Raw genomic sequence first — 12,289 nt, 5'->3', positions numbered from 1 at the left:
ACACAGCTCTGTCACTACACCTCCATCCTGTCCTGTATCTCTCTACTATTCCTGTACTGACCCCATACACACACACAGCTCTGTCACTACACCTCCATCCTGTCCTGTATCTCTTTACTATTCCTGTACTGACCCCATACACACACAGCTCTGTCACTACACCTCCATCCTGTCCTGTATCTCTCTACTATTCCTGTACTGACCCCATACACACACAGCTCTGTCACTACACCTCCATCCTGTCCTGTATCTCTCTACTATTCCTGTACTGACCCCATACACACACAGCTCTGTCACTACACCTCCATCCTGTCCTGTATCTCTCTACTATTCCTGTACTGACCCCATACACACAGCTCTGTCACTACACCTACATCCTGTCCTGTATCTCTCTACTATTCCTGTTCTGACCTCACACACAGCTCTGTCACTACACCTCCATCCTGTCCTGTATCTCTCTACTATTCCTGTACTGACCCCATACACACACAGCTCTGTCACTACACCTCCATCCTGTCCTGTATCTCTCTACTATTCCTGTACTGACCCCATACACACATATCTCTGTCACTACACCTCCATCCTGTCCTGTATCTCTCTACTATTCCTGTACTGACCTCACACACAGCTCTGTCACTACACCTCCATCCTGTCCTGTATCTATATACTATTCCTGTACTGACCCCATACACACACAGCTCTGTCAATACACCTCCATCCTGTCCTGTATCTCTCTACTATTCCTGTACTGACCTCACACACAGCTCTGTCACTACACCTCCATCCTGTCCTGTATCTATCTACTATTCCTGTACTGACCCCATACACACACAGCTCTGTCAATACACCTCCATCCTGTCCTGTATCTCTCTACTATTCCTGTACTGACCCCATACACACACAGCTGTCACTACACCTCCACCCTGTCCTGTATCTCTCTACTATTCCTGTACTGACCTCACACACACAGCTCTGTCACTACACCTCCATCCTGTCCTGTATCTCTCTACTATTCCTGTACTGACCTCACACACACAGCTCTGTCACTACACCTCCATCCTGTCCTGTATCTCTCTACTATTCCTGTACTGACCTCACACACACAGCTCTGTCACTACACCTCCATCCTGTCCTGTATCTCTCTACTATTCCTGTACTGACCCCATACACACACAGCTCTGTCACTAGACCTCCATCCTGTCCTGTATCTCTCTACTATTCCTGTACTGACCCCACACACAGCTCTTTCACTACACCTCCATCCTGTCCTGTATCTCTCTACTATTCCTGTACTGACCCCATACACACACAGCTCTGTCACTACACCTCCATCCTGTCCTGTATCTCTCTACTATTCCTGTACTGACCCCATACACACACAGCTCTGTCACTAGACCTCCATCCTGTCCTGTATCTCTCTACTATTCCTGTACTGACCCCACACACAGCTCTTTCACTACACCTCCATCCTACCTGTATCTCTCTACTATTCCTGTACTGACCCCACACACAGCTCTTTCACTACACCTCCATCCTGTCCTGTATCTCTCTACTATTCCTGTACTGACCCCATACACACACAGCTCTGTCACTACACCTCCATCCTGTCCTGTATCTCTCTACTATTCCTGTACTGACCCCATACACACACAGCTCTGTCACTAGACCTCCTTCCTGTCCTGTATCTCTCTACTATTCCTGTACTGACCCCACACACACACAGTTCTGTCACTACACCTCCTTCCTGTCCTGTATCTCTCTATTATTCCTGTACTGACCCCATACACACACAGCTCTGTCACTACACCTCCATCCTGTCCTGTATCTCTCTACTATTCCTGTACTGACCCCACACACAGCTCTGTCACTACAACTCTATCCTGTCCTGTATCTCTCTACTATTCCTGTACTGACCCCACACACACACAGCTCTGTCACTACACCTCTATCCTGTCCTGTATCTCTCTACTATTCCTGTACTGACCCCACACACACACAGCTCTGTCACTACACCTCCTTCCTGTCCTGTATCTCTCTATTATTCCTGTACTGACCCCATACACACACAGCTCTGTCACTACACCTCCATCCTGTCCTGTATCTCTCTGCTATTCCTGTACTGACCCCACACACACAGCTCTGTCACTACACCTCCATCCTGTCCTGTATCTCTCTACTATTCCTGTACTGACCTCACACACACACAGCTCTGTCACTACACTTCCACCCTGACCTATATCCCTACTATTCCTGTACTGACCTCATACACACAGCTCTGTCACTACACCTCCATCCTGTCCTGTATCGCTCTACTATTCTTGTACTGACCTCACACACACAGCTCTGTCACTACACCTCCATCCTATCCTGTATCTCTCTACTATTCCTGTACTGACCTCACACACACAGCTCTGTCACTACACCTCCATCCTGTATCTCTCTACTATTCCTGTACTGACCCCACACACACACAGCTCTGTCACTACACCTCCATCCTGTCCTGTACCTCTCTACTATTCCTGTACTGACCCCACACACACACAGCTCTGTCACTACACCTCCATCCTATCCTGTATCTCTCTACTATTCCTGTACTGACCCCATACACACACACACAGCTCTGTCACTACACCTCCATCCTGTCCTGTATCTCTCTACTATTCCTGTACTGACCCCACACACACACAGCTCTGTCACTACACCTCCATCCTGTCCTGTATCTCTCTACTATTCCTGTACTGACCCCATACACACACAGCTCTGTCACTACACCTCCATCCTGTCCTGTATCTCCTTACTATTCCTGTACTGACCTCACACACACACAGATCTGTCACTATACCTTCATCCTGTCCTGTATCTCCTTACTATTCCTGTACTGACCTCACACACACAGCTCTGTCACTACACCTCCATCCTTTCCTGTATCGCTCTGCGATTCCTGTACTGACCACACACACACACACACACAGCTCTGTCACTACACCTCCATCCTGTCCTGTATCTCTCTACTATTCCTGTACTGACCACACACACAGCTCTGTCACTACACCTCTATCCTGTCCTGTATCTCTCTACTATTCCTGTACTGACCCTCTACACACAGCTCTGTCACTACACCTCCATCCTGTCCTGTATCTCTCTACTATTCCTGTACTGACCCCACACACACAGCTTTGTCACTACACCTCCATCCTGTCCTGTATCTCTCTACTATTCCTGTACTGACCTCACACACAGCTCTGTCACTACACCTCCATCCTGTCCTGTATCTCTCTACTATTCCTGTACTGACCTCACACACACACACAGCTCTGTCACTACACCTCCATCCTTTCCTGTATCTCTCTACTATTCCTGTACTGACCACACACACACAGCTCTGTCACTACACCTCCATCCTGTCCTGTATCTCTCTACTATTCCTGTACTGACCACACACACAGCTCTGTCACTACACCTACATCCTGTCCTGTATCGCTCTACTATTCCTGTACTGACCTCACACACACACAGCTCTGTCACTACACCTCCATCCTGTCCTGTATCGCTCTACTATTCCTGTACTGACCTCACACACACACAGCTCTGTCACTACACCTACATCCTGTCCTGTATCTCTCTACTATTCCTGCACTGACCCCAGACACACAGCTGTCACTACACCTCCATCCTGTCCTGTATCTCTCTACTATTCCTGTACTGACCCCACACACACACAGCTCTGTCACTACACCTCCATCCAGTCCTGTATCTCTCTACTATTCCTGTACTGACCACACACACAGCTCTGTCACTACACCTCTATCCTGTCCTGTATCTCTCTACTATTCCTGTACTGACCCTCTACACACAACTCTGTCACTACACCTCCATCCTGTCCTGTATCTCTCTACTATTCCTGTACTGACCACACACACAGCTCTGTCACTACACCACCATCCTGTCCTGTATCTCTCTACTATTCCTGTACTGACCCCACACACACAGCTCTGTCACTACACTTCCACCCTGACCTATATCCCTACTATTCCTGTACTGACCCTCTACACACAGCTCTGTCACTACACCTCCATCCTGTCCTGTATCTCTCTACTATTCCTGTACTGACCTCACACACACACAGCTCTGTCACTACACCTCCATCCTGTCCTGTATCGCTCTACTATTCCTGTACTGACCTCACACACACAGCTCTGTCACTACACCTCCATCCTGTCCTGTATCTCTCTACTATTCCTGTACTGACCTCACACACACAGCTGTCACTACACCTCCATCCTGTCCTGTATCTCTCTACTATTCCTGTACTGACCCCACACACACAGCTCTGTCACTACACCACTATCCTGTCCTGTATCTCTCTACTATTCCTGTACTGACCACACACACAGCTCTGTCACTACACCTCTATCCTGTCCTGTATCTCTCTACTATTCCTGTACTGACCCTCTACACACAACTCTGTCACTACACCTCCATCCTGTCCTGTATCTCTCTACTATTCCTGTACTGACCACACACACAGCTCTGTCACTACACCTCCATCCTGTCCTGTATCGCTGTACTATTCCTGTACTGACCTCACACACACAGCTCTGTCACTACACTTCCACCCTGACCTATATCCCTACTATTCCTGTACTGACCCTCTACACACAGCTCTGTCACTACACCTCCATCCTGTCCTGTATCTCTCTACTATTCCTGTACTGACCTCACACACACACAGCTCTGTCACTACACCTCCATCCTGTCCTGTATCTCTCTACTATTCCTGTACTGACCCCACACACACACAGCTCTGTCACTACACCTCCATCTTGTCCTGTATCTCTCTACTATTCCTGTACTGACCTCACACACACAGCTCTGTCACTACACCTCCATCCTGTCCTGTATCTCTCTACTATTCCTGTACTGACCACACACACACAGCTCTGTCACTACACCTCCATCCTGTCCTGTATCTCTCTACTATTCCTGTACTGACCTCACACACACACAGCTCTGTCACTACACCTCCATCCTGTCCTGTATCTCTCTACTATTCCTGTACTGACCCCCCACACAGCTCTGTCACTACACCTCCATCCTGTCCTGTATCTCTCTACTATTCCTGTACTGACCTCATACACACAGCTCTTTCACTACACATCTATCCTTTCCTGTATCTCTCTACTATTCCGGTACTGCCCTCACACACAGCTCTGTCACTACACCTCCATCCTGTCCTGTATCTCTCTACTATTCCTGTACTGACCTCACACACACACAGCTCCGTCACTACACCTCCATCCTGTCCTGTATCTCTCTACTATTCCTGTACTGACCACACACACAGCTCTGTCACTACACCTCCATCCTGTCCTGTATCTCTCTACTATTCCTGTACTGACCTCACACACACACAGCTCTGTCACTACACCTCCATCCTGTCCTGTATCTCTACTATTCCTGTACTGACCTCACACACACACACAGCTCTGTCACTACACCTCCATCCTGTCCTGTATCTCTCTACTATTCCTGTACTGACCTCACACACCACAGCTCCGTCACTACACCTACATCCTGTCCTGTATCGCTCTACTATTCCTGTACTTACCTCACACACACACACAGCTCTGTCACTACACCTCCATCCTGTCCTGTATCTCTCTACTATTCCTGTACTGACCACACACACAGCTCTGTCACTACACCTCCATCCTGTCCTGTATCTCTCTACTATTCCTGTACTGACCTCACACACACACAGCTCTGTCACTACACCTCCATCCTGTCCTGTATCTCTACTATTCCTGTACTGACCTCACACACACACACAGCTCTGTCACTACACCTCCATCCTGTCCTGTATCTCTCTACTATTCCTGTACTGACCTCACACACACACAGCTCCGTCACTACACCTACATCCTGTCCTGTATCGCTCTACTATTCCTGTACTTACCTCACACACACACACAGCTCTGTCACTACACCTCCATCCTGTCCTGTATCTCTCTACTATTCCTGTACTGACCACACACACAGCTCTGTCACTACACCTCCATCCTGTCCTGTATCTCTCTACTATTCCTGTACTGACCACACACACAGCTCTGTCACTACACCTCTATCCTGTCCTGTATCTCTCTACTATTCCTGTACTGACCCTCTACACACAGCTCTGTCACTACACCTCCATCCTGTCCTGTATCTCTCTACTATTCCTGTACTGACCACACACACAGCTCTGTCACTACACCTCCATCCTGTCCTGTATCTCTCTACTATTCCTGTACTGACCCTCTACACACAGCTCTGTCACTACACCTCCATCCTGTCCTGTATCTCTCTACTATTCCTGTACTGACCACACACACAGCTCTGTCACTACACCTACATCCTGTCCTGTATCGCTCTACTATTCCTGTACTTACCTCACACACACACACAGCTCTGTCACTACACCTCCATCCTGTCCTGTATCTCTCTACTATTCCTGTACTGACCACACACACAGCTCTGTCACTACACCTCCATCCTGTCCTGTATCTCTCTACTATTCCTGTACTGACCACACACACAGCTCTGTCACTACACCTCTATCCTGTCCTGTATCTCTCTACTATTCCTGTACTGACCCTCTACACACAGCTCTGTCACTACACCTCCATCCTGTCCTGTATCTCTCTACTATTCCTGTACTGACCACACACACAGCTCTGTCACTACACCTCCATCCTGTCCTGTATCTCTCTACTATTCCTGTACTGACCACACACACACACATGCTGTCCTGGATGCCTCAGCTATTCCTGCTCAATAAAATTAAAATATCTACATTTCTCTTTACGCTCAGGACTTGGTGAAAACCCACCTACTCTTTGCTGTCCGCGAGGAGGTAGAGGCTTTACGGGAACACATTAAAGACCTCACAGAAAGAAACACTCTCTTGGAGCATGAGAACAGTCTCTTGCGGACTCTCGCTACCCCGCAACAGCTGTCTGAAGTGAGTGCTCGCATCCAGGCATCCAAGAAAGGCCTGTGACCATCCCACGCGATACAAGAGAGCGTGGCTGGGGCCTATCCATCCCCTGTGGATTACTAATGTCGGATGTGGCTGAGGAGAGACTTGTCCTGGTGGGCAGGGGGGGGGCGAGCATAGACACAGGGCAATGCCCCTTTCCAAGTCCCTGTGACGCAGGGCTGCCCGTACCAGGCCCAGACACCAGTAAATGACCAGGCAGGCATCTCCGCCCAGTAACCGGTGTTTGCCTTACTGAATTCTGCAAAAACAAAAAGGAGACCAAACATTAGTCACGTAAGTGATGCCAGTCTAGAGACCACATATAACTTCTGATATTCCATGAAAACCCGAATCTTCCAAGTTCTCGACTTACCATTTAAGTGTACTTACTGCCTTCGTGCAATGGAGCCCGCCATAGCGTGGTGACAGAACCAGGATTCCCCAGAACACTGCCTATCCATTCACTAGGAACCTCACTGAGGTACGAGGTGCTTCCTCACTGGCTGCGAATGCATCCATCGGCTGCATGCTCTGGAATACTGGTGCCGTCACCAATATGGCTGCCCCCCGCTGTGTGTGCGCAGTGTAACTGTTTTACTGCAAGTGATTAATGCACTAACACGGTTTCTAAGCTAAAGCTGATACAAAGAGATAAAGGACCAATCTAACTTCATGCTTCTTCCTGCAAACACTGCCGCAAATACTTCCCTGACCGGAGGTGCAACACGACACTTTCATGCCACAAGGGCTGAGCGATTGGGAGGCTTTATGTAGGGGTCTTGTGGTGTATTACAGGGAGCGCTAAGAGGGTATTATTACGGTACAATGGGTTTACTAATAGGGGGCTGCTTACACCTGGCTTACACTCCTGTATGTTTCATGGGTCTCTCGTGAGACTGACTGTGTGAATCAACATAACTGTACTGATAAATAAAACTATTTTTATACCAGTTTCACACCTTTACTGCTGCGTAATATCCGGCTGGTAGTTGCACATGCTCGAAGGCCGGAAACCGTGCGCACGATCGCCACTAAACCTATAAAACCATTGACCTCTTATAAGAGAGGACTAGAATTCGTACTGTTAATGTATATGTAAAAATGTCCACACCTTGACACAAGTGATGTCCGACATTGCCTTTGCAGCGTAATACCAGCTATTATTGTCTGCTATCGGCTATCTCAGCAATGATGTGATAACATGATGCCCGCTGGAGATTGGTGGCAGGAAGGCTGGGGGACATAACGGAATGTCTCTCACCCTCTGGTTTTCGCTTAGTGTTCTGTTTAATGTGCTGGTAAGAAATGCTTTAGGGCCTGATTCAGCAAGGTATGCAACTGCGAATGCAATAGCGATTACGCACGCAGTTCAACTGCGATAGTGTGCTAATCCATTGTGATCGCTATGCCGCCGCTGCCCTACATAAGGGCGCCCACTTTACCGTACACACATCCGTAATGTTTAGCAAGACTGTGAAAACGCTGGTACAATCGAGTACTGTCGCAGCCTCACACGCACACTCAGGGCCGGCTCCAGGGTTCTGAGTACTCTGTGCCGGCTCTTGAGAGAGCGCCCTAATCTCGCGCGCGACCGAATTTGGGGGCATGGCCTAATTACCATAGGCCACGCCCCCTGTGTGATGTTATTTGGAGGCGTGCCCGCATGGCACGCCTCCAAATAATGTCAGGCTGGGGGTAAAGCCCAGCACTCCGTCACTGGCTGGGCTTCCCCCAGCCCTCTCCCGTCAGTGAATGGTTGCCGCGCACATGCGCGCGGCATCCATTCACTCTCTGGGGGTCCGGCACCGCCGCACAGCTGCGGCGGTGGGGGTCCCCAGCCTCCCGATTTGACCACCCGCTGGGCCGAAGTATTGTCCCGCTGAAATCGGGATGCTGGGGAGGGGTGCCGCCCTCTACCTAGAGCCGGCCCTGCGCACACTGGCACAAGCCCTGACCTTACTCAGAATTTGCTAACGTCAGCGTACGAAATGAGACCTCAGGCTGCGTAGGATATCGCAGTGGCTTATTTATGCACGCCCATGCAACGGCGTTCAAACGCACTGGCACGCCTGTGTTTGGCTCGTTATGACCCACAAACGGCACTTCCTGTCAATCACTTTGCGATGGGTCTGCGCAGCCGCTGGGATCGCAGTCCCAATCGCAATGCCTAGTTCGAGCACGTGCACTGCGATGCATACACAGTACGCAACAATCGGCCGATTGCGTGCGTATTAGCCACTGCGTTCCTTGCTGAATCAGGCCCTTAGTTCTGTAGTATATATAAAGTGCATGCATTACCATCTCTACCCTGCAGGTGGTGCTGTGTTACAGGGAAAAGTCTGCTCAGAACCTAAAACAAAAAGAATAATAATCACACTTTGGGAAACACCTCCACCTGCAGGTTATGAAGCAGCACTACAACCATGATATGTCACCAAAGGCTGTTACCGTATCGTGATCTAACAGGAGAATTCATTCACATTTTTTCTTTTCGCTGGCCACATCACCGATGAGTGCATTCCTTTTAGCAGGCAGGCACCCCCTACAAGTCACCGACTTCATGGTCTGCGTCTGCATTCAGAACGACAGGGGGAGCAGGCGTCCTGCAGGAAGATCTAGCAGCACAGAATGTGCGTGTGGGGTGATTCGATTTGGGTGTGTACATCGATATGGGCTCAGGGTAGGGCGACCTACGGATACAGACGTAACCCTTTGTAGCGGTTAATAGTGCGACCAGTAGTGTGCAGCTGACGGGCAAACTGCGTAATGTAACGTAACCGGAAAGTAACAGGCTTATATACACTTCCCTCTGACTCGGCGTAGACCGCAGTAACGCTGACAACGCCCCACAATGAATTCTGCCTATGTCACCACGTCTAATTACATCCTGGTTACACTAGCGCAGATGCGACTGAAATGTGTGCTTGTCTGCGCTCATTTCTGGAGCATAACGCCAGATGCGCCCCACCTGCGGATGTACAGCCAGCTTTGCTTATGGCCCTAAGTATACTATTTCCCCAAACTAGCAGAAGCCCCCCCCCCCTGCCACCCAGCTCTATAACCAGTTACATGTGACGTAAACCCAGAGACCTGATAACCTGCCCCTGCTGCTGTAACTGTTCCCACTGTAGGTGCAGGTAACTAAGGGGTCTATTTACTAAGCCTTGGATGGAGATAAAGGGCCATATTCAACTAGGCTGCGAAAAGCCGTTCTCATTCCCGACATCATTTTCGCCGATTTGAGTTATCCCCGTATTCAATTTTTCTGACTTTTCACCCGAGCGAATAGTCCTTGCATTGGGACCAGCGAAAAAGTATCACCTATGAATTGGTGGCGAGAATAAGTGCAGAATTTGGGTTTTGGGGTGCAGACTTCCAAAAAACCCACCCCTTGGACAGGCCCGCAAAGGTATTCTGTGTCAAATATTTTTTTAAAAAGTACCTTTGGACACCCCAAAAAAAGTACTTTCATTTTGGGGGCAAAAAAAACAAACCAAAGTTGGGGGACAAACTTCTAAACTAGTGAAATAGACTCGGGGAGGAGGGGGGGGGATGATGACGGGGGTCCCTAAGAATGCCCCAGGTGTTTGTTTTTATTGCAGGTTGTTGCGGCAGGTGGATTTTTCACGATTTGAAACCTTCATATTAGCCACTTTAAACTACGCTAGTACCCATTTTCATGTACCCCAAATATGATGGGACTACTTATTTTTCCCCAAAAAAGTTGCTAAATGCTGTTCTTCACCACTTTCCCAAAGACGCTAAATATATTGAGACCATTTAAAGACACCAAATACCTTTAGCAGGACTATTCGGGGGGTACACATAGTGATCCCCCATGTCAGTGCATCTTTTGGGGGGTGTCAGGCTGATTTCCCCAAAATATGACAGAACTTTTAGCCGATTTCGTTTTCGCCGATTTGGAAATGAATTCGGGGATACGCAGGGATGAGTGCGATACCTTTTCAACCCTGAAAACCAGCGATGACGGTTGAAAAAACCGGCAACTGACTTTTCGCTCCAAATTGATTATGCCCCGAAGTCTCAACCAATCAGCTCCTAACCGCCATGTCACAGACCGTGACTGAAAAATGACAGTTAGGAGCAGATTGGTTGAGACGTTCTCTCCGTTCACTTTGGGCCTGATTCAGACCCACTCGCGAGCGGCTGTCCGCTCGCAAGTGGGTCGATGGTGTACACTGCGCATGACGGAGGGAGCTCCGTCGTGCGCATGCGCGAGACGCGACGAGTGAAGGACTTTCCTTCGCTCGTTGTGTCTGATCAAAGGGGGCGTGCTGTCGATGTTGATTGACAGCACGCCCCCTTTAGTGGGCGTGCCTGCCAGACGGAGGCGTTCCGAAGGGAACGGCTGCCGTCAGAAGCCGGCCCCACTGACATCACTAGTGATGTCAGTGGGAGTGATTTTGGCTCTGATAGAGCCAAAATCACTCCGGGCCTTGCGGCTAATTAGATTGAGCCCCATGTGTTTTAACTGTTGTGGCCAACGCGTAAATGCGCTTGTATGGGATTCCCTAATGTGTCCTGTAAAAGTGCCTCTACCATCGCCCAAGGGCCTTAGGCACCCAGCAGAGCGGCACAATTGCAACCGTGATGCTCGTGGTCGTCCATGTTGCGCTGGAAGTTGCGGTCTCCTGACGCCGTAGACCATTATCCCAGGAAAACTATGGCAGTGAGACCGTGGAGGAATATAGGGCATAAAGCAGGGACTCCTCATGGATGCGGCCCCAGCATAGAGGACGCCGCCCGCCGCCATATGCACCACGACCCCCAGGCTGTGCGCAGGATCGATACAGTCTGCGTTTATCACCCACCATAGTCCAGACTGCAACCTGTGACCTCTCAGGGGGAGATGAATCAAAACTTTTCAGAGAGGTAATGTGGAGCCGTTGCCCATAGCAACCAACCAGCTTCTGTTATTTTACAGCCTGTGCTAGATAAATGACAGCTAGAGGCTGATTGTTGCTATGGGCAACTTCACTTTTATTTCTGAGGTTTGATACATCTCCCCCCATGGTGTGATAATAGTAATATTAGTGCTTCTATCCCAATGACATTACCAATAAAGCATATAACATCACCCACTAGATATCCATCCCTCCCCAACAGCGGCGCCCTCAGGTGACGCCTCTTCCGCCATCTTTGTACCTGGCACCATACCACGCTGTGGAGACCCGGGCACGCCACTGAGGGCGGAGTAAATAACCGAGCGACATATAGCGCCTCCGTCTCCTGCCAGCTCCTCCTCGTCCT

The 12,289-nt window shown here is 49.4% G+C and overlaps 1 protein-coding gene across 2 annotated transcripts in view; it reads left to right on the top strand.

The window, feature by feature from the left end:
• LOC148502557 (TSC22 domain family protein 4-like) overlaps positions 1 to 7,974 on the top strand; it is a 225,111-nt gene extending 217,137 nt beyond the window's left edge. For both annotated transcript variants that reach the window (XM_088449693.1, XM_088449692.1), the window contains exon 5: positions 6,851 to 7,974. In XM_088449693.1, coding sequence (XP_088305819.1) covers positions 6,851 to 7,039 — 189 coding nt within the window. In that variant the 3' untranslated portion in view covers positions 7,040 to 7,974. The remainder of the gene's footprint in view (positions 1 to 6,850) is intronic.
• Positions 7,975 to 12,289: the final 4,315 nt, after the last annotated feature.

This window comes from Taudactylus pleione, unplaced genomic scaffold (assembly GCF_031769625.1).
Source record: "Taudactylus pleione unplaced genomic scaffold, aTauple2 ptg000492l, whole genome shotgun sequence".
Lineage (NCBI taxonomy): Eukaryota > Metazoa > Chordata > Amphibia > Anura > Myobatrachidae > Taudactylus > Taudactylus pleione.
Note: the sequence above shows the minus strand (reverse complement) of the source record. Positions and strands in the feature narration are given on the sequence as shown.